The 22,425-nt window shown below is 53.9% G+C and overlaps 3 protein-coding genes across 4 annotated transcripts in view; all 3 read right to left on the reverse strand.

The window, feature by feature from the left end:
* The window catches only part of LOC125638267 (uncharacterized), a 185,106-nt gene that overhangs the window by 37,433 nt on the left and 125,248 nt on the right, over nt 1-22,425 (reverse strand). The gene's annotated exons all lie outside the window — the stretch shown is intronic.
* On the reverse strand, nt 3,903-9,230 carry LOC125638282 (pyrin domain-containing protein 1-like). Its single transcript, XM_048853827.2, has 4 exons — nt 8,675-9,230; nt 7,421-7,480; nt 6,888-6,947; nt 3,903-4,130 (listed from the first exon to the last, which is right to left on the reverse strand). The coding sequence occupies exons 1-4, from the start codon at nt 8,949-8,951 to the stop codon at nt 4,108-4,110; spliced, it is 420 nt and encodes a 139-aa protein (XP_048709784.1). The 5' UTR covers nt 8,952-9,230; the 3' UTR covers nt 3,903-4,107.
* On the reverse strand, nt 11,667-22,177 carry TRIM72 (tripartite motif containing 72). 2 transcript variants are annotated; one of them, XM_048853790.2, is made up of 7 exons: nt 22,036-22,177; nt 18,619-19,012; nt 18,152-18,247; nt 17,397-17,627; nt 15,502-15,524; nt 13,907-14,025; nt 11,667-13,116 (listed from the first exon to the last, which is right to left on the reverse strand). In XM_048853790.2, the coding sequence occupies exons 2-7, from the start codon at nt 18,991-18,993 to the stop codon at nt 12,545-12,547; spliced, it is 1,416 nt and encodes a 471-aa protein (XP_048709747.1). In that variant the 5' UTR covers nt 18,994-19,012; nt 22,036-22,177; the 3' UTR covers nt 11,667-12,544. The 2 variants fall into 2 exon arrangements, with proteins under 2 accessions (XP_048709747.1, XP_048709746.1); XM_048853789.2 differs by lacking the exon at nt 22,036-22,177 and adding an exon at nt 20,959-21,095.

The following is a 22,425-nucleotide window of genomic DNA, read 5'->3' on the forward strand; positions in this document are numbered from 1 at the left end:
AATTACAAGTTTCTCTTCTCCTTTTCGTGCCCTTCGGCCTTCACCACCACCTCAGTGCACCCTCTCTGGGTATCTGGCACTTCCTTCTGGAAAGCTTACACCCAAATAAATTTGTTAGTCTTTAAGGTGCCACAGTGACTTCTCATTTTTAAAAAAAATTACTGGGGTTTTTACTCGGCAATATGTGTGTTGTGTGTGTTTTAAAATGGTTTAAAAGGGTGGTTTTAATGTTTAAAATGTTGTTTGTGATTTAGGGGCATATGCAGGAGATAGACATGGGTATAGTGAGAAATATTTGTTCTAATGACTTTGAGTTGTGAGAAAGTATGATCCATAGTGTTCTACAAACTTCTGAGGTTTTATTTAATTTAATATTAACTATAGCTCATCATCCCCACCCACCCCTCTTACTGTGGGTGAATGTCCATCTTGACTGGCTCTTTTCATAGAATCATAGAAGATTAGGGTTGGAAGGGACCTCAGGAGGTCACCTAGTCCAACCCCCTGCTCATAACACGACCAACACCAGCTAAATCATCCCAGCCAGGGCTTCGTCAAGCCGGGCCTTACAAACCTCTGAGGATGGAGATTCCCCCACCTCCCTAGGGAACCCCCAGAACACACAGATTCACAGACAGATTCTTGAGCTGGAGAAGCAGGTTGTTTATTTGCTTCTTCAGTGACTGATCAGTCCACCCAAACAGGGCACAGAATAGGGTTAAATGCAAGCAAGCCCTTGCCTTCAGGTGTGGGCCTTAAATACCTTGTTACAAAGTTATTCATTATATGTTGTACAAACACTTTTCTGTAGAACACTAAGATTAGTTGGCTGACTTAGTTGTTTACCTGATTGTAGTGCTGACCCAGGTGTTCACCTGATCAGGTTGCTGGCTGAGCTTTTCCCCTGGCTGTTCTCCCACCCTGCCAGACAAGCAAGCATCTTTTCACATGTCCCATCACCTAATGTATACATTCTACATATCGCATATCCTACAGCCCATCACACCTATTTACTGATCATTTTTCTAACCCCAACAGGATCAAATATCTAACCCTGATGGAACGTTAAGAAAACATGGGGGTATGGTTTCATCGGGCCTTAATTTTTTCAGTAGGTTATGGTTATACCATGCAGTGCAACAGGGCTGAGTCCGCTCTCTTGTATTCAAACGTGCCTCAAACATTCATATTTTATGCAGCCTATAGGAGCTTTCTTGTTTATTTTAAACACGGTTTTGTTTTATTTCCCCCGGATTTTACTACACTCATTTCAGCTTTTTGCTGTAAATAGGTCTCTGTTCTCAAAGACACAATAGCTGGGTTTTCACTATTTTTATCTAAGTGTTTTCCTTTTTCAATATTTTCTCATGAACTGGTTCTGGGGGTTAGCACGTAACACCCATAAGCGGTACACGTAAGTTCTCTACTAGTACAATTTCCCCTTGCCTTTAGGATGTTTACAATAACCGATTTTTACTTGTCTTTGATTAAACAGTTTAGCGACGTCATGCATACTTTTCAGAGTAGCAGCCGTGTTAGGCTGTATCCGCAAAAAGAACAGGAGGACTTGTGGCACCTTAGAGACGAACCAATTTATTTGAGCACAAGCTTTTGTGAGCTACAGCTCACTTCATCATGCATACTGTAAGTGGGACACCGTTTCTCAGTAGCCAGGCCCTCACTGCCATGGTTCAGAGATGGTTTCCGCTGTCTGGTGGTCTAAATGGTTAATGTGCTTTTAATGTATGTACTTACCATGCAATAGGAACCAAGTTACTTATAACACAATCTACGCTTTTGTTCTCATTTTCCCCAATTCTTTAGAACAAGTCGACCTGCTTTTGCAAAGACATTTATTTTTACTTCCTTATCTTGTGCATTACTAGTTTTCCATAATAAAAATAACGCTTCACTGCTAAAACAGACGCTCAACAAAATCTTCTGTGGTGTAATGCTCTCACCCACTGAGCACTCTGTGTTAGCCAAACAGTAACAGACTTTGTATCCAAGCTTTTCAAAGTTAATTTGTTTGTGGTAGCAAATCAACGTTTGTTCAATATTTGAAAGCACACCGTTAATGGCCATTCCTTTTTTTTTTTAGCAGAACACAAAAGAAAGGAATGTACAAAATGAAGTTTAAATGCAGTTTGTTGGGGGTGTGCTCCCACCCTGTCCTTGAGGGGGGAAATTAGGCCCCAGGAACCTATAGGCAGCACCTGGAGGAGGAGCAAGGGAGCAGGGATTGATTAATCAGCCATGAGGGTCAGGTGGACAGGACCGGGAGGGGCCTGTACAAAGCCAGGTAGCTGACAGCAGAAAGAGGCTGCAGGGAGCTGGTCTGCAGACATTCCCTGGGTGTTGGGACTCTAGAGGGTAGCCCACTGTTACTTCCTGGGAGTGAGCTGGGCAGCTGGTAAACGCAGAGAGAGGGAGAGAGGAAGCCAGAAAGGTAGGAGATGGCTCAGGGGATAAGCAGCAGTGAACAGGAGTGCAGTCCTTCGCTGCTGATTAGAGGGCCCCTGAGCTGGAACCTGGTGGAGAGGGTGGGCCCGGGTTGCCCTGTCAGCCACTGGGGACATGGTAGAGACCAGGCAAGGGACAGTGGACTGCCTGAGACTATTTGCATGAAAAGACTCTGTTACACTCCCCCCCCCCCGCCCCCAAAGGGGAACCATGTAGTGACCTGGCCATAGGGCGAAGTCACAAAGAGGAGGGTGCGGTTCCTGGAGCGAGAAAGGTCTGCGGAATGAGAGGGCAACAGGAGAGACACCAGAGCAACCAGAAGGAGGTGCTAGCTGTGGCGAGTGCTCCCTGTGACTTGCAGGCTGATGTAAACACTGTGAGGGTATAAAGAATGAGGAGTCCTTGTGGCACCTTAGAGACTAACACATTTACTTGGGCATAAGCTTTCATGGGCTAGAACCCACTTCGTCAGATGCAGGGAGTGGAAAATACAGGAGCAGGTATAGATACATGAAAGGATGGGGGTTGCCTTACCAAGGGTGAGGTCAGTCTAATGAGAGAAATCGATTAACAGCAGGATACCAAGGGAGGAAAAATAACTTCTGAAGTGGTAATGAGAGTGGCCCATTACAGACAGTTGATAAGAAGGTGTGAGTAACAGTACGGAGAAATTAGTATTGTATAGTTCCCATTGACATCAGTGGTACTACTCAGCGTAAAGGTGATGAAGTCAGGCCCTGCTATATCTTCTGCGAAGTGCCTGGCTCATTTGGGGGCACTATAAAAAGAGTAAATTCTCCCCCCCAAAAAACTGTATTAAGGTTAAGAAAATAACCTGCTGGCTGATTGTGCTACGTCCCTCTCTAGACGCAGGGTCAAAGAGAGAGTACCAGCCTGCTCCTGCTGCTAGTTAATGAAGTTGCTCCTTTACCTCACGTGGTAGAGCGCTGTGCTGTGGGTTCAGAGGTCTGGAGTTCAAAAGCTGCTGGATGAGCCATGTTAGCAGTTGTTAAAAAGGATAACCACTGCTGAGCCATCCTCCCTGCAGCACAGCACCCCCTAGGGGCGCACTGGGGTCAGCACTGACTGAGATGGGAGAAAGAGTAACCCCCTACTGAGCCTCCCACAGCACAGCACCCCCTAGGGACCAGCACTGATTGTGTGGGAGAGCATCCCCTACTGAGCCCTCCCGGCAGCACCCCCTTGTGCACCATTAGGCTCGGCTCCCTGTACTTCTAACAGGATCCAAACGTTCCTTAGGGTCACTCATCCAAGCCTTGCAGCCATTTCGCTCATGAGACAGACCCACCATCCTAGGTGCTGTAAGAGGAGAGCACCACAGCTGGGACTTTCACCGGAGCCCAGCCAAATCTCCGACACACCATTGAACCTGCCGGCTGAAAAGATCAAGGAAAACACCCGCACAGCTGATGGACGAGTTCTCTGTATGAAAACCAGGCAATTGTTTTATTGACCGAAAACATGGAATGCAATATCCTGGCCAGTTGGTATGACGCTGAAAAGGCTCCAGGTTTCCTTGGCCATTGGGAGCTGGTAGAGCTGCAGGGCGGTCTTCATTCCAGTGTTAGCCATCTCTTTCACTGCGTCACATCAATTGTGAAGGCTTGAGCTCAGCACCTGATGTTACCGAAGGTCCATCTCGTCTCCTGGAAACAGGGGAGTGAGTCAGAAACAGCTGCATAAAGGAACGGAGTTCAGGTGGCTTTTATGCTACTTGATCTGGAAGTTCTCTGGTGTCTTTCACCCCAAGGATCTCAAAGTGGCTATTCCATCCATCTTCGGGTCTCCATCCCTTGAGCTTGCCATCAATAGACATCACAATGATTAACAAGGAGGTCGGTGTCTTTATCCCCATCTAAAGATGGGGTGATTCTGGCACAGAGGGCACAAGTGATTTTCCCAAGGTGACCCCTCAGGACAGCGGCAAAGTTGGGAATAGAGCCTGCGCCCTCATCCTCTGCATGATCCACTAAGCCACGCTAGCCTATTGTATTGCTAACCCCTAGAGACCAGGATGCCAGTCTATGTACCTCTCTGCTCTTCAGCCAAATTTTGCCGTTAAGTATGGGTTGTGATGAAGTAGGAAGTTTTGGTAATATTTTTTATGAAGCAGATGTGTGCCTCAGTTTCCCCTCTCTGCTGCATTGTTACCTAGTGGGTGAAAAGGAACTGTTTGCTCTCAGGGCAGGCTCAGATCCAGGTGTGAATGGTGCCTCGCTGGCTGGGGCCTTAGGTCCCACATGAATGCAGCTCTTCAGAAGACAATGGCAGATCCAATCCCAGGGACATTGAAACCTGGCTATCAATGACCCAGAGAGATATGGACTTCCTGCATCTCCACGGCGGGGGGCTGAGCTGTATCTCCCCAGCTTGGGAACAGAGGACTGGGAGGGGGGCAAGAGCGAGGAGAAAGTTAAATGTGGGCTGCGGGAAGCAGTCGGGGGCACCGCCTGGAGTCTGACAAAGGAGATCAGACGCAGGGACAGACAGAGCTTGAACAATGAGGGTTCACTACAGCTTGGCTGGGCTCTGGCTACCCAGAAGGGCCTATGCTTCAACCTTCATTTCTCTGTGCTAACCAAGGACTTCCTAGGCTGTGCCCCAGCTGACTAGTAAACCCTACTGTGACAAGGCTGGCTGAGTGTCACTGCAGGTGGTGGGGTGGGGTGCACTGCTCCCTAATACTGTACAAGTCTCCCTCAGGGGTCCGTCTCAGTGGGACCGGCTGAATGGAGCTCGCGGTGCTGAACGACCAGAGGTCCAGTCTATGGAGGCGGTGAAGCCACATGGTGGCTCGCCCTGGATATGGATTTAGACTGTTCTCAGTGGTACCAGATGACAGAACAAGGAGTAATGGTCTCAAGTTGCAAGGGGGGGGGGTGTGGTTGGATATTAGGAAAAACTTTTTCACTAGGAGGGTGGTGACGCACTGGAATGCGTTACCTAGGGAGGTGGTGGAATCTCCTTCCTTTGAAGTTTTTAAGGTCAGGCTTGACAAAGCCCTGGCTGGGATGATTGAGTTGGGGATTGGCCCTGCTTTGAGCAGGGGGTTGGACGAGATGACCTCCTGAGGTCCCTTCCAACCCTGATATTCTATGATTCTCTGACCTCTGCGGGGTCTGGCTCACTGAACAGGTCCTCCTAGAGACTGTTCCAAAGTGAGGGCCATAGCACCGATCCTGTGGATCCATGACAGGGGTGTCATTTTTTAAAGCATGAAAAAGACTTCTGAGTAAACATTCTGTTGAAAAATCAGTGGGATTCCTAAATCACGCCAGTATTTTCAAAAGCCCCCATCCACCCACCCATCCATCTCCATACACATCCCTCCCTCTATCCTCCTATACAACTATCCATCCACCTGTCTATCCCCATACACACCCCTCTCTCTGTCTAGCTGTGCTGGGGTGACACGTTCGTTGGGTATTTATGTAGATATACACACAATCTATTACATGCACAACTGTTATTATTATAAGATAAAATGTAAGTTGTTGTTATGGTTATTATGAGACACTCCCAGAAAATCGATTGTGATCTCGGTGACCCCAGTGTAAATCCGCAGTGACCCCGCCGAGGCCAGTGGCATCAGGGCTGGATTCTGATCTCAGTTGTAAAGAGAAACGCAATGCAAGCTGGAACCTGCTCCGACCCAGTTCCAGTCGCTATGTGGACAGTAGCGTAACCATGCTGGGAACTGGAGCGCTAGCGAACGGGGTTAGTAGGAACCATTCGGCCGTCTACACGGCAGAGGCCAGAGTTAACCCAGCTGTGGCTCGACAAGACCGGGGAGCCTACGATGAGTGAGCTGAATAAGCAGCTTCAAAACAGCCGCCACCCGCCGGCTGTGGAAGGCTGGGCTGGGTGGCAGCACCTCCCCTGACATCAGAAGCTGGAGGGCCAAAGCGCTGAGTGTGGTCGGGGGGCCTGTGTCGGGCCTCAGGCCTGACCTGAGTCAAGGGTTACTGTGTGTCAAGTTTTCAAAAAGGGGAACTGAGGGAGGAAGGTGGAGGGGGGACAGGTTGGGGGTACTGGAGGGGGCACCTGCAGTGAGGGTATTCACTGGAGGGGTGGGCAGTGTTGCTCCCTGTCATGGGGGCAGGACGGCTGGCGCAAGTCCAGCGTGCAGCGAAAGCCACCAGATAGCACCTCCCTGCGGGAACCCGCTCCCCGGGGCTGGGAGCCGGGGCCTGGGTGGGCCCCAGAATCGGTGGTTGCACCGATCAGCTGCAGATGCAGGGGTGGGACCAGTCAGGAAATGGACCAACTGGGGCTCTTGCTGAGCTCCAGCATCTGCTCTGCAAAACACCTGGACAGTTCCTGTTGTCTGAAAAATCTGCCCGGACAGAGGAAGGAGCCTCAAAGGCAATGTGCAGGAAAACCCGGACATCTGGTCACCCTACCTGAGTCTCCAGCCCTGGACGAGTCTGGCCTGTGTTCCCTGGGCATGGGGGCAGCTATACCTGCTTGGAGACAACAGGGAGCTCACTCAGAAAGGAATCGGAGCAGCCTCTGCCCCTCCTTCATCCCTGCTGGGATCCCGCCTGACGCTCTCCACATCACCCGGCTATCTGTTGGATTCCCCCCCCGAACCCCAGCCTGCACGCCCCATGCCACCCGCCTCCCCCACTGCCCAGATCACTCTCCCATCCCAGCCTGCCCTCCCCACGCTGCCCGCCTCCCTCACTGCCGGGATCCTTCCCTTCCACAGGAGAAACCCCTCAGTCTTTGGCCAGTTCCCCATAGCACAATCTCAGCTTTCTACGGCAGCTGGGAGCTCGTGGACAGCCAGCCTCTCCGTGCAGTGAACCCAGAGGAATTTTAGGGCGCTCCATAAATGACATAATGCACTGGGGTTGGGGGTGGGGTCTTGAACATGACCAAAAACCCGTGTTACTGTCCCATCCCCGACACAGCTGGACAAATGTCAACCCACCTGTGACCCTGGTCCGGATGGTGCTGGTCGGAGCTGGGGTCTGCTGGGCACCGCCTGTAGCTGCAGCAGAGAAGGAGGAGAGAGGTTCGTCTCAGGGGTGCACCCCGAGCGAGCCGTTCCCCCACAGGGACGGGGATTTGGGAGCCGGCAGGAGAAGGTTTGGGGTGACCCATAGCTGAGTCGGGGAATGTTGCCATGAGGAATCAGTGGCGGGGAAGGGGAACAGAAAAAAACCTCCCCCATAGAAAGGAGAATGTTTGGTTCCTTGTTGGACTGATGAAGCAAGAAAAATAACCATTTCTTGGACCCAGGACTCCTCCCTCCAGGTGTGAGCAATTCCACATCCATGTATTTATCCCCCATCCCTCCTTCTCTTCCTTTCCAGCACCCCTATCTTTTCCTATCTCCATATGAACAGATCTTCCCCTCTGTGTCTCTCACCCCCCCCTACACAATTCCCCACTGTGGAGCCGTGATCCCCACTGGGTGTTGGGGGGTTCATTTCCCGTTTGGGAAAGGAGAAGGAAGAGATGGGGGCTGGGCTGGTACAAGCGAACCGTCAACTACTGGCCTGGCCCTGTCTGGATCGAGTTGCCTCCGTGATACAGTGGAAGACCCTAACTCCCTTTGTGGACCTAGAACAGGAAGTTAGGTGTCTAAACCAGGGGTGAAAGTAACTGAAAGGTGTTTCTGGTACGAGGGCCTGGCTCCGGAAGGGCAGGGTCTCGGGCAGAAGGGGCGGGACTGGGGGTCAGCCTCCCCCAACCAGCTCTTCAGTGCTGCCTGGCCAGTGCTGCCCGGGGATTTAAAGGGCCCGGGGCCCTGGCTGCTGACATGATAGCAGCGGTGGTGGCCGGGAGCCCTGGGCCCTATTAAATTGCTGGGCCCCAGGGAAGCTGCCCCGTTTGCCCCCTCCCCCCTCCCACATCGCTGCCCCCTCCCTTGGCGGCCTTGGGCTTTAACATCTGCTGTGTACGGGCCTGTACCGGTGACCATTTTTTACCGGTACACCGTACCAGCTCACTTTCCCCTCTGGTCTCAAGCCCTTTGGATCTGTGATACCCGGTGGCAGCCTGGCCTGAGAAGGGGCTGCACAATTCTGCCCCTGGGGGGGTTGTGCTAAGGAAGCCAGCAGCATTGCTCATTTTTCTGCTTGGCAGGCCGATAAGCAGGCAGCTCCTGTACTTGGAGACCCATCAAGACAAGATCCCCCTTAGGGAGGGGGCGATCCCCCCTTAAAAGCCCCTCACTCACCCTGCCCTGTGGCCTGGAACAGGTTGTGTGCCAGGTTCTTCTTGTCCATGTCCTCCAGCACCTTCCCGGCCACTTCCACCGCGTAATCCTCCTTGTAGTAGCTGACGAGCAGGCGAGTGATTTCTACAGTGTCTGCTTTTTCAAGCTCTCCCCATCTGATGGGGTTATAACCTTCCTTGGGCTGGAAATTGTTCAGCTTGTCTTTAAATGTCTTCAAGTCCGACTTGCCCAGTTCTCTAATGGTGTCGAACAGGTGGTCTCTCAGGGTCTTTCCCATGCTGGCTCTTTCCCCTGAGACAGCAGTGTCCCAAAAAGTAAAGTGAAACAAATTTCACCACTTCCACCCTTCATCCAGCCCACCCTCTTCTCTTCTGTGACACTGGGCTGTGCTCAGTTGGAAGATTAACAGTTTTGATCTGGCTCCCGATTTTTGTGGCCCTTTTGTGCGGTCAGGGGTTTTGCTCCTATGGGTGGCACCAGGGGGCTCAGCCTCAGATTCACTCCTGTTGTCTTGTGTTATTCAAACACTCCTGGGCACGGAGATTGGGAGGGCAAAGGGCATCTGTGCCCTGGCTGGGAAGGAAAGCGGAGTTGGGGTGAGGGGCGGAAATTTGGCAGGAAGAGTGGCAAGAACAATGCACACACACCCCGACACACCCACACCTCCCTCCAGAGAAAGTTGCACACACAGAATAACACACAGACACACCACACCACACTCAGTTACATACAAACACTACACACAGGGACACGCACACAGTTACACCACAGACATACCGCACACAGAGACACACATGCATCCTGACGCACACACACTGACAGATACACACACTGTACTCAGACACTTGCCACAGACACTGTCACACACACACACAGACTTGCATGCACAATTATGCACAGACACACCCAAATACCAACACAGATACACACTGACTGATACACCCCCTCCCCCGAATCCCCATTTACAGATCAGAAGAAAGTGGAACATCCCATTCCTCCAGCAACAGGAAATGGGGTGTGCCAATAAAATCTTGAAGCTAGTCTTAGTCACTTATGTAAGGGTAGATGTGGCCTATTCCCAACAGTTGACAAGAAGGGGTGAATACCAACAGAGGGAAAATTACTTTTTGGAGTGCTAACGAGACTAACAAATTTATCTGGGCATAATCGCATCTTCTTGTCAACTGTTGGGAATAGGCCACATCTACCCTGATTGAATTGGCCTCATTAGCACTGACCCCCACCCCCCACACACTTGGTAAGGCAACTCCCATCTTTTCATGTGCTGTATATTTATACCTGCCTATTGTATTTTTCACTCCATGCATCTGATGAAGTGGGTTTTAGCCCATGAAAGCTTATGCCCAAATGAATGTGTTCGTCTCTAAGGTGCCACAAGGACTCCTAATCCTTGATGAAACGTACAAAGCCTCAGCTAAGAAAAGGAGCAAAGAAATGTGTTATACACTGGTGCCATCTACTGGATATTGAAGGAATGAGCGATCCAAAATCTGAGAGCCAACAGCCAAGCAGAAAATACGTCCATTGAACCCCGAAACAGGATCTAAAAACCGTCAGAAGTTGCTGACTCCAACAAAGAAGCTGCCGTAACGTGGACACACTCCTCCTATCCAGGGTGACCAGCAGTTTGGGGAAACCATGAGATTTCATTTCAGAGATTGTTCTTTCTTTTTATGGCCCAGGCGAGGTCTACACTAAAAAGTTAGGTCGACCCTGCTACATCACTCAGGGGGTTGAAAAATCCATATCCCTGAGTGATGTCGTTAAATTGGCCTAACCGCCAGTGTAGAAAGCACTAGGTAGTGACTACCTCTTGGGAATGTGTGTGTGTGGATTAACCCCTCCCGTCTGCGTAGTGAGTGTCTACACTGAAGTGGTAACTGCTAGTTCCCTTTTTGCGGCTGCACTGTCTCTAGTGAGGCCTTGAGGAACTGTATTTTGGCTTCTCCTCCTTGGTGCACCCAAGTCAATCGAACGAAGCGGACTCTCACAGAATATGTTTAAGATGCTTTAAACACGTCCCTTTCAAAGCCAACATGAGAAACAGCAAATGCCGGACTCCTCAAGGTGCAGCCTGCAAGACATAACTTTACTCCTTGGAGAATTACTTTAGGTGCAGAAAGTGTGTTAGAAATACTGGAGAACTGATAACTGTTGATTATAGATCTGAGTCATTCATGGTGAATTAATAAACCGGTTGGCTGGTTAAGAATAACCCAGTGTCCTCATTTGAGACATTCTGATCGAGGTCAAAGTAGATCTGAGAAGGACCCAACTTTAAAATCAGAAAGCCAGTACTCCTAGGATGCAGTAAAAAAAGGGTGAGCCAAACTAAATTCCAGCCCTAAACTGGCAATACTGTTTATCTAGTAGGAAAATCTAGTTTGTTAGATTTTCAGATGAAATCTAACTGGCACTTTGGCAAATTCAAAAAATTGACCCCCATGCCCCATTCACACTTACACATCTCCCTGCTATCCTGGCCCAGACCCATGGCCCATCTAGGCCAGTATCCCACCCCTCCCTGCTTGGCTGTGGGTGATGATCCCTAATAATAATTTTCCCTCCGACCTTTTGTTGTTCAGTCTATAAGCTCTTCAGGGCAGGGACCGACTCTCACTGTGACTGTGCAACATCTGACCCACTGGGGGCCCTAATTTCGGTTGGGGTCTGTGCAGCACCAGGAACAACGGGGCCCTGATCTTGGTCGGGGTCTGTACAGCGCCAGGCACAACTGATCTTAGGCTGATCTTAGTTGCAACCTCCAACTGCTACCATAACAACCAATAATAATGAGATTCCTGTAATGCACTCACATGGGTGTGTGCCAGAAGAATAAATTCACTAATGCTGGTACAGTGCCCAGTAAATTACGTGTCCGGGCCCTTATAAAGATGTAGCTGATCCCTCACAGATTGTTTGGGGGCCATATGGCAGATAGAAGCCCAGACACACACGTGCACACAGGAGGCAGAGGGGACACGACCATGTTTTATTGGAGACCGTATCTGGATGCGAACATGCTCAGATCCCAGCACTGCCTGTACAGATCCCGGAGGCTTGGAACCATGTCGGGTCACTGCCCGTCCCAGGGAGCTTGGAGCTGGGCCACATGGGCTCCGAATGTCTGGAGGAGCAGTGATGGCATGGGGTATGGCTGCGGCACTTCCAGCTACGTGGGCATGGCCAGGGAGTCTGTGGTAATGGACACATGCTTGGGCATGATTGAGATGCTTTTGGTAATGGAGGCATGAACCTCTGGTGATGGGGGGCCATGATAATGGGACTTCTGTTGATGGTAGCATGACAAGACATTGTTACGGAGCTTCTGGCGATGTAGCACGTGGTTAGCTGTGGTTACAGAGCGTCTGACAACATAGTTACAGAACTTCCAGTGACGTTGGCCATGGTTGAGGCACCTCCTGCTCTGGTGATGTCAGGCATAGCGAGGCGTGGCAGGGCACGGCTTCTCTGGGGTGTGGCCGGCCATGGTTTCAGCACCGCCAGACCAGGTGACATGGTTGGGAGTGCCTGTGGCTCACTTGGCGACATGGGCATGGTTGGGTGTGGCCGTGATGCTGTGGGGTGAGGTTATGGCACAGCTGGTGAAGTAGGGCCGGCTGGGCATGGTCATGGCTCTTCTGGTGATGTGGGGTGTGGTGGGGTGTGGTTGTGGCACCTCCTGCTCTGGCATCTTGGGTCAAGGTTGGGTATGGCTGCGGCACATCTGGAAGCATGGAGCATAGCTGGGCGTGGCTACAGCACCTTTGGCAACATGGTTACGGCACTCCCGGCTCCGTGGGGAGAGGCTAGGCGTGGCTACAGCACCTCCGGCTCTGCGGGGCGCTGTTAGGAGGCCTCCGGCTCCGGCGCGTAGATGACCAGCGGCTGGCTGTTCTTGCCCTTGTCGTGCCAGCAGACGTCGAAGAAGGGGTAGACGGTGGTGGTGAAGCGCGTGTGGAAGGCGAAGAGCTGCGCCAGGTTGTCCTCGTCGCTGGCGTCATAGAACCCCAGCATCCCGTCCTCGAAGCTGAGATACAGCCCAATCCGGCTGGGCTTGGTCTCCACCCGCAGCAGCCGCGGCTCCTTGTGCTCCACGTGGGCCTCGTAGTTCTTGCCTTCCTTGCAGCCCACCAGCCAGAAGCCGCTGGAGGGCAGGGCCTGGAGCCGACCCTTTCGCCCCGTGTCAGCCGAGATGATGCCCAGCGCCCAGCGCGGCTTGTCACCCACTGTCACTTCCCAGTAGTGCTCGCCACCAGAGAAGCTCTGGCGGCTCACCACACAGTTGGACTTGTCGAAGCGGCCTGGGTCATCAGAGCTCACTGGCTGCTTGTGTTCCACGCACTCCACCCGCTTGCCGTCCTCCGACACCACCAGGTTGGGGTGGGCCGTGTCTGGGTCAAAGGTCAGGTTCTCCAGAGCTGTTGGGAGGGGAGAGGGAGAAAGGAATGGGGCACCACATGGGATCCTGGAAAGTTGGCCCAAAATTCCACCCCTTGTCACCTCCCACCATCCCCATTTTTCCTAATTCTTCTTTCCCACACAGCACCCCAAGCATCCCCCTCAAGGGAGGCCAGAATCTCAGGTGGAGTCAGAGGGTGCCCGGCACACTGGGGCCTAGTGAATAGAGCACTGCACTGGGCCCTGGACTCCTGGGTTCTATTCCTGGCTCTGCCACAGGTCTGTTGAGCTGATCATGTCACTCAGGGTCTGTTTAGCACCTGGCACAACTGGTGATTGCTGTGCAGGGTAAATGAGAATCAAATATGTCCTTGGATATATACAGGGATCCCTCACCCGATGATGAGATGCAGCTACCTCTGGGGTGGGGCACAGGGGTTTGTTTAGCAGCCATACTGCAATCCTGCACTGAAAGTGAAGGTAGAATTTAGAGAACAGAATAGAGTCACCATAGCTGGGATTTTGCCAGGACATTGTGGTTAACTCGCTGACTCTTGGAAAAATGCCAGGGACATTTAAAAACCATGAATGGCCAGAGCATTGGTACGAAGTCTCATTTGAAATGCAGCACAGCTCCCCCATGCACCGTGCTGGGGCCCTGGGGCCAGCCCTGACAGCCAGGGGAGAGCGCTCCCTACTGAGCCACCAACCTGCTCTCTGCAGCACAGCGCCCCCTAGAGCTGCACTGAGGCAATGGGGCCAGCAATGACAGAGCACCCCCTACTGATCCATCTCATGCAGATGCCCTACCTGGCATCAGTGAGCGGAACATCTTCCTCCACACCTGGAACTTGAAATCATCTGTGATGATTGGCAGCTGGATGTCCATCCGGGCAACCGGCGGGGACTCTCCTAGAATCTTCTGCAGCCTGCGGGGAAGGAAGAGCCAGTCAGGGGGCCATGTGCTCAGGGACGGGAACCAGGAGGGATGGGCGGTCGGTGTATGGAGGTCAGAGTGGGAGGATAAGAAGCAATGGGGAGGTCAAGACTGTGTGACTCAGTTCTTGGATCCACTCATCTGGCAGGGAATGTTGTCTTCCCGAGACCTGGGTGTGTGAGGCTCGTGTGCAAGGGGAGGGGTGGGAGCAGACCTGGTTGGAGCACACAGTAAGAGAGGCACTCTGGATTTGTGCAATAGGAGAGGCAGGCTGGCCTCATGGTTAAGACACTGGCCTGGATCTCAGGACACTTGGGTTCAATTCCTAGTGCTGCCACAAACCCACTCATGCAAGTCACTGAATGGCTCTGGGCCTCAGTTTTCCCATCTGTAAATGGGGCTAATAATCCCTTCTTTGCCTAGCATGTGAGCTCACTGAGTGTCTGAGCAGCACCTGCCATAAGCAGGGCCCCCGATTTTGGTTGGTGGGGGGAGGAGGAAGTCTGTGCAGGACCTGACACAAAGGGGGCCTTGATCTTGGTTGGGGGGTCATGCAGCTCCTGGCACAGTGGGGGCCTCCATCTCAAGTGAGGTCTGCGCACTGCCCGGCATAATGGGGCCCTGATGTTGGTTGGATTGTGGAAGTGTTACCCTAATGTGAGGCACTGTACGGAGGGGGAACGTGGGGCGGGAAGGAGTGTGCCAGAAATACTGACACTGCAGTATGAGGCAAGGGATGAGCTAGTGTGCAAAGGGAAGGCGGGGAAAAGGGTGAGTGTGCAAGAAGGCCTGAGTATGGCCAGGAGTGCGTGTGCAAGGGGAGAGGGGTGTGTGAGAAGAGTGAGCCAGAGCACACGCGTGTGAGAGGAAGCCGGTGAGCGAGCAAGGCCTGGGGCAGAGGCTCCCAAGGAGACGGCTGTGGGCAAGTGTGTCTAGAATGCGGTTTCCAGTTCCAGGCATCCTGTTCAAGCACGATGAAGCCAGAGTGGACCAGGTGCACTGACGGGCAATGGGGGCCTGCAGGGCCGACGGGAGGAGAGGAGACCGGATGCGCTTGGCTGGGTCAGCCTGGCGAAATGCTGGTTGAGGGGGTCTGATCGCTCCCTACTGACACGTCGCGGGAGGGAGATGAGCTCTAAGCGATGCTGGCGCCAGAGGATATGGGGACACACTGGGCAGGAAGCAAGGGAAGCTGGACAGGAGAAGAAGGTTTCTGGCCATCGGAGGAGGGAGGGTCTGGATCGGCCTCCCAGCAGCAGCTCAGGAACTGAGCTGGTTTGAGGATGGAGCTTGATCCGTTTCGGGCTGAGCTGACAAGGGGGTTTCGGAGAGGCTGCGAGAGCAGCGACTGGACTTGGTGACCCAGTAGGGCCCTTCCGGTCCAATGTCTCCAGCCCTGTGGGGCGGACTGGGGGGCGGGGTAGGGGGAGGAGCTGAAGGAGAGCAGCAGAGGAGTGGGAGCGCTCACCTGCTGGCCACCAGGCAGTATTTCTGTGGAGAGGAAGACGAGGGTGAAGATTAGCACCTGGCCCACAGCATCTCCCCATTCCCAACCCACCCACCCACCCCACTTCTAACCCAGCCCCCGTGAACCACAGAGGCGACGGCATCACATTAAAAAGACAGACAGAGTCGGGGGTGGGTCTGACAGACACAGAGAGCTGTGGGTCGGGGAACTACATGTGTGGGCGGGGGTCACACCCAGACCCAGAGGAGCATGCGTGTGTTGGGGAGAGGAACAGACACAGGGACCTGGTGCGTATGTAAGGGGGACAGAGGCACAGGGATGTTTGGGGTCACAAAAGACAGACACTGGGATGTTGGGGTTGGGGAGTGGCAGACAGACACAGAGACGTTTGGAGGGGTCCCAGACAGACAGACAAACAAAGGGATGTTGCGGGGAGGGCAGGGTCACAGACAGACACAAGGAGTGTGGTGCAGAGCCCTGGACTCTAAGGGCTTGTCTACACTTAAAAGGCTGCACCACCGTCGTGCTTGAGTGACGACGCTATCTACCCAAAGGGGAGGGCGTCTCCCATCGGCGTAGGCAATCCGCCTCCCCGAGAGGTGTAGCTATCTCGGTGGGAGAAGCTCTCCCGTCAGCAGAGCGCTGTCTACACCAGGACTTTATGTGGTATAACTGCGTGGCTCAGGGTGTGGATTTTCCACACCGCTGAAGGACACAGTTACATCGGCATAAATTGCTAGTGTGGACCAAGCCTGAATTTTCCCAGGTAACAACAGTCCAGCGCAAAGGGGGATAGAAAATAGTTTAGAAAACACAAAAGACAGATTGCATTCAAATCTGCTGACCACCACCCCCCCGCTGGCCCACCAAGGGCGTGGTTCAGGTCACACCTGGTAATCAAGGGGAGAAAGGAACTGGAAATCAATGAACCAAAATTGGTGGCTTGGAAATTAGGCCTAACTGGAGGCCAGAATAATGAAGGGAGGTGCTGTTTCACCCACCGCTCCCATCTGGTGGGGTGGTGGTGGTGTCAAAACAGGGGATGGGTGGCCTAGAAGGAAGGACCAAGTTTCCCCATCATGGTTGCCACCTACATCATCTGCTGCAACCCAGGGGTCCACTGTATCACCATCCTGTCCTGATCCTGAGGGAGGTTCTGGCCAGACAGAGGGACCCAGATGACATTGTCACCTCTGCTGGCTAAATTCTGAACACCAGCTGGGATGTGAAACTAAGGTGCCAGGTGTCACCTCCCTTGTGGGGCTTTTTCCTTCTTCCACCTTAGTCAGGTGGTAACAGACAGACAGACACAGGGAGCGGGGTCACAGACAAATAGAGGGAGGGGTGGGATCACAGAGACACAGGAGGTGGGGGGGTAACAGACAGACACAGGAAGGCAGGGGTGGGGTCCCAGAGACAGGGGTCACAGACTGACACAGGGGGCAGGGTTACAGACACAGGAGGTGGGGTCCCAGACAGACAGACAAGCCTGGGGTGGGGGTCAATAGGAGGGTGGTGAAGCACTGGAATGGGTTACCTAGGGAGGTGGTGGAATCTTCTTCCTTTGAAGTTTTTAAGGTCAGGCTTGACAAAGCCCTGGCTGGGATGATTGAGTTGGGGATTGGTCCTGCTTTGAGCAGGGGGTTGGACTAGATGACCTCCTGAGGTCCCTTCCAACCCTGATATTCTATGATTCTATGAGTCACAGACAGAGGAAGACAGTGGTGGGGTCACAGAGACAGCCAAAGACAGGGGTTAGGGGGTCACAGACTGACAGACACTGCAGATGGAGTCCCAGACAGAGGCAGGGGGTGGGGTCCCAGACAGACAGACGGATAAAGGGGCAGAGTCCCAGACAGACAGAAGCGGGGCGGAGACAGGGGGTCTCTCCTCACCCTCAGGAACTCGGTCTGGCTCTCCTCCTGCACCTCGCCCAGCACGGCCTCCATCTGCTTGAGCTGGTCTAGGTAGTGGCCCATGGTCTTGTGCTCATCCTGCAGCACGGCCGTGGCCTGCTTCTGCACCCGCTCTGCCTCCCGGCCCAGGGAGGCCTCCAGCACCTCTAGGTAGGTGCGTATCACCCCCAGCTGCTCCGACACCTGCTGCTTGAACCGCACCACCGTGTCCTGCAGCCGGGGAGGGATGGATGGTCACTGCCTTGTCACGCCCCCACTATTGCCCCAATTCCCCCTGGGGTCAGAGCCCCCCTGTAACTACCCCCAATAGCACCTCCCCTCCAGGATCTGCTCCCATCCCTGGGGTGGGAGCCCACCAGCAACCTCCTCCCCACATATGTCTTCATGAACATGGAGGATGCACAGATTGCTTTGTTTCTGTAGGGTCTCCTGACATTGCTAGATCTACACATGGTTTGTTGCTGTGAATTTCTCATGGACACTTGGGTTGCACACACTGCTTTGTTATTGTAGGGTCTCTACTGAGGACTTAACTTTTGGGAGCAGCTTGTCTGAAAGGAGAAGAGAGTGTAACTCCCGGGTGCTGGCAGGTAGGCCAGTGGGATCCCTTTGAACTAACAATGCATTCACCCACTGTTTCAGACACATCACAGATCCCCTTCCACAGCACTCATCCGAATCTCCTGAACGTGTGTACACACACCCCCCCCCCCAAAGAGCCCCTGCTGTCTCACCTCCACCTCTGCTATCTGTCTGTTCAGCAGAGTGATCGTTTTCTCCTTACGCACTTGCGCCTCCTGCAGCTGAATTTGCTGCTGGGGAAGTTGTTTCTGAGAGAGCAAGAGAAAAAGATGAATCGAGTGGTCTGATCCAGGGTGGCAGGGAGGGGGCGGGACACCGGGCTGGATGGGCCCATGAATCTGATCCATGGGGGAGCAAAGGGGCAGGATACCGGGTTAGATGGGCCCACGGGTCTGATCCAGGGTGGCAGGGAGGGGGCGGGACACCAGACTGGATGGGCCCATGAATCTGATCCATGGGGGGAGCAAAGGGGCAGGATACCGGGCTAGATGGGCCCATGGGTCTGATCCAGGGTGGCAGGGAGGGGGCGGGATACTGGGCTGGATGGGCCCATGAATCTGATCCATGGGGGGACCAAGGGGGCAGGATACCGGGTTAGATGGGCTCATGGGTCTGTTACCTTCATCCTCTGGTGGGCCTCGGCGGCCGTGATGATGTTGTGACCCTTGTGCTTGCCCAGCGAGGCGCACACCCCGCAGATGACCTGCTGGTCCTGCTCGCAGTAGACGCTCAGGGGGTCCATGTGCTCCTCGCAGTGGTCGTGGGGCACCTGCCGAAAGCACTGCACCAGGTGCTCCATCTGCTGGTTGATGCGCAGCTGCTCCACCTTGGTGGGGGCCTGGCAGGTGGGGCAGGCCGAAGCCCGGGACAGGCACTCCAGGCAGAAGGTGTGGCCGCACTCAGCCGTCACGGGGGCCTTGAACAGCTTCAGGCAGCTGGGGCAGCTCAGGTCCTGGTGCATGCCCTGCATCAGGAGCTGCTTGGAGTTCGACATGGCTGGGTGGTGGGGCGGGCTGGCAGAGAGGGGACAGAAGGTAACTCATGTATCCCATTCCCATCCCCTGAGCCAGCCAGTCCTGGAGGCAAAGCGGGGAGGGATAGCTCAACGATTTGAGCATTGGCCTGCTAAACCCAGGGTTGTGAGTTCAATCCTTGAGGGGGCCATTTGGGATCTGGGGCAAAAATTGGGGATTGGCCCTGCTTTGAGCAGGGGGTTGGACTAGATGACCTCCTGAGGTCCCTTCCCACCCTGGTATTTCTATGATTCAAAGCCCCCTAGAGGCACCAAGTCCCATTCCCTGCCCTCCCCCCCTGCTTGGGATAAAGTAGTCATTTCCCTTCCCCCTGGGCTGCCTCCTCCTGTGTCTGGCCTACGCAGCCTGACCTACTGGAGGAATGTTAACTCTGCGTGGTATCTGCTGGGCCCATGGCTGCAGGGTGACCAAATACCTATAAATAGCTGGCTTGGAACGGATTTCGCAATGGGAGCCGAGCTCTGGGTCCAGCAGATTCTCCACCTGTGGATCACTGCCTCTCCCTGGGAGCCATGTCTGATTGTGTTGCACAGCCCTGATTTTTTTGTCTTGATGCTGTTTTGCTACAGTGTATTCCACGGCACCCAGGCATGGCAGTGAATTGCACGGGATTTACGGCTTTGCAGCTGTGTGCTGTGTGGCCGCGAGTGTGCATGGCATTCTGTTCCCTCTGCTGCAGTGTGCCGTGCGTGGCCGGGGATTGCCCTGTCGTCTCATTAAGCACAAACTATTTACCGCAGGGAATTCCACGTGCATTGATTGGCACTGCATTGCATGGTGTTTTGGTGCAGTGAGGTGCATTGTGTTGCAGTCATTGCCCTGTTGTGATGGAGTGCAGGTAGGACAAGAAGTAGTTGGCTTAAGCTGCAGCACGTGTGTGGGGGGGGGTTACATATGGGCAGTTCTCTGGCCTGTGTTATCCAGGGGTTCAGACTCGATGGTCCCGTCTGGAGTCTATGAATCTCATGCTTTGCTGTTGCTATGATGGGGAGCAGCCTGCAGGGCTGAGCCCTCCCCAGACCGTGCTGCGTGCCAATGTCAGGACCACATCTGAGGACCAGTACAGGCCATTTCCCGAGTGGGATGAGGGGGTTAGGCCAGCCTGGCTTTCCCCATGTCCTGCCCCACAGGCCCACATTGCGGCTGGGAACAAGGGGCTAGAGAGGCGCTGGGAGGGGGTGAAGCAGAAGGGAGGGAATAGACTGATCCCCAATGGGTAGAGATGGGCGAGACCCATTCCGGAGGGGCCTGACATGCAGCAAAGGGGGCCTGGATGGCTTCTCCATGCATCTGACACGGCGGGGGCGGAGGGGAAGGGAGTGAGACAGACGCACAAGCAGAAGAGAAGAGATACTAACACAGAGAGAGAGAGAGAGACTGAGGAACATTTTTAGCCTCTGCCCAGAGAGATTTGGGTTAAATAACCAGCTCCCTTCTCTGGCCTGCCCCCCTCTTTCCCTGCCACATGCTCTTCCCGCATACAAGCTGTCCCTCTGCTACCATCCGGGCTCAATGTCAGCACCATGGGGTTAAAACGACGCGCAGGAGAGAGGAGAAAAAAAGACGAGACATGGAGACAGACTCAAGGCAGACGGACAGATGGACGCAGACAGAGGCCTCACTCTGAGTATTTCTGATCCCTGCCCAGAGCTAAGTAACTCCAGCTTGCGCCAGCTAAACCCCGGTGCTCTCCTAGAGGGCAGGGGGTGAGCCCACGTCCCCGTCAGATCCTCTGGCCTTGCCCACGCAGCCTGCCCCGTTCTACGCCGTTTAGAAAGACAATGCCTCCCTTCAAGTTTTCCCAACCACCCTCTAAGCCTGGACCCTGGCACCCCGGTCGCATTAGGCTGCATCCAGCCCAAGGGGCACTGAAATATACCCACAGCCACCGCTCCGGGTGGGAGAGAAAGAAAGCAGCATCTTACTGAGATCGGAGGAGACGGATTGGGGAGCAGGGTCTGGCTGGAGGGCGATGAGGTGCAGAGATCGGATGGGCACCGAGGAGCAGCTGACTGCTGGGATGGGCTCAGCTGCAGCGCGACTGCCCCACAGCCCCTCCCCACCTCTATATATAGATCAATAACTGGCTGCTGTTCTGGGAAGCACAGGACACTGGCCAGTTTTTGTCTGCAGAGCAGGAGGGGGAGGGAAGGGTGACAGGTGACTGGCTCAGGCAGCTGTTGGCATGGCTCTCATTCCCCAGCACAGTCTCTCTGCTAAGGGCGAGCACCCTGCACTGCCCGTCCGGATGCCTGGGTCCCATTCTGCATCCCGGTCTTCCCCTGCACCCCAGGGCCTGGGTGTGCTAAACTGTCATCCAGGATGCCTGGATCCCATTCTCCATTCCATTCCCTTCCCCCTGGGAACCAGGGGCTATGGGGGAGCACCCTGCACTGCTGTTCCAGACACCTGGGGACCCTCATGCCTTCTGGCTCTGGGGGCATGGATCAACTGTGATTTGGGGTGGGGCGGATCTAGCAGTCCAGCTCAGTCCAGCCAGCTGCCACGATCGGATTTCCCAACCAAGATATTGCAGAGTCATGGCAGCTGCTGACCGTGCCTGGTGTGTGAGCTTTGGTGGACACCCTGAGATCAGCGCAGGAGTGGTGGGGGTGAATGGAGCTGTCTGTACTTGGGTGTAAGGTTGCTTACTTTCTAATTTCTGAAAGCCGGACACTACAGCAGGAGTGCTGGAACATCCCCCTGCCCCACCTGTTCCCCAAGGCCCCGCGCCCTGCCTGCCCAGCCTCTCTCCCAGGCCCTGCCCCCTGCTCCACCTCTTCCCCCAAAGGACAGTGCAACTGAGGCCAAGGGGAAGCAGGAGCTTTGAATGCGTCTCCATGACTAAGTGAGGTCTTGGGGAGGAATTGATGGGGCTGTCTGAGCCCTCGTGCAGCCTGGCGAGGACGGAAGGATCAGAACTGGAGTCCTGAGCTCCCTGTAATGACCCTGGATGCAGCCCCTCTGACAGCCTGCATCTATCGCCCCTAAAACTCTGTCACCTGGTTTTTGTGGCTGTCCTCCAGCGCCTGGTAGAGCCACCCTGCAGTCCCTGTTCCAGCTCAGGACGAGTTCACACAGCTTCCGCATCGTCTCTGGATTTGTACTCCCAGATTTAACATTTGAGTATCGCTAGTCATCTAGAGTGGCGCCGTATAATTTATTCAGAACACTGCCCGCTGCAGTCACCCGCTGGCTCAGCTGTTCTTAGTGCCTGGGAACAAAATGCATGTCTGAGGAGAAGAGAGAGAATGAACTGGGGTTTTTTAACATGTTTGCTAATATAAAATCTTCCCTAATGAGTTTCACCACAGCACCTTGCAGTCTGGATATTGAGAGATTGCTCATCCAGTGTCAAAATGCAGCCACCTCTGGGGTGAGGTATGGCAGCA

The sequence above is a fragment of the Caretta caretta genome, chromosome 6 (genome assembly GCF_965140235.1).
Source record: "Caretta caretta isolate rCarCar2 chromosome 6, rCarCar1.hap1, whole genome shotgun sequence".
NCBI lineage: Eukaryota > Metazoa > Chordata > Testudines > Cheloniidae > Caretta > Caretta caretta.

Bases quoted from the DNA above. Each gene is read 5' to 3' on its own strand.
- LOC125638282 (XM_048853827.2), bottom strand. From the start codon at position 8,951: ATGGGAAAGACCCTGAGAGACCACCTGTTCGACACCATTAGAGAACTG. The intron at 6,948-7,420 runs GTGGGTTGACAT...GTCTCCAAGCAG, and splicing joins CATCCGGACCAGGGTCACAG to GTATAGCTGCCCCCATGCCC. The intron at 4,131-6,887 runs GTAGGGTGACCA...CCCTGTTTCCAG, and splicing joins GTCCAGGGCTGGAGACTCAG to GAGACGAGATGGACCTTCGG.
- TRIM72 (XM_048853790.2), bottom strand. From the start codon at position 18,993: ATGTCGAACTCCAAGCAGCTCCTGATGCAGGGCATGCACCAGGACCTG. The intron at 17,628-18,151 runs GTGAGACAGCAG...CCCCGGCTGCAG, and splicing joins GACAGATAGCAGAGGTGGAG to GACACGGTGGTGCGGTTCAA. The intron at 15,525-17,396 runs GTGAGGAGAGAC...TCCTCTCCACAG, and splicing joins GCCAGACCGAGTTCCTGAGG to AAATACTGCCTGGTGGCCAG.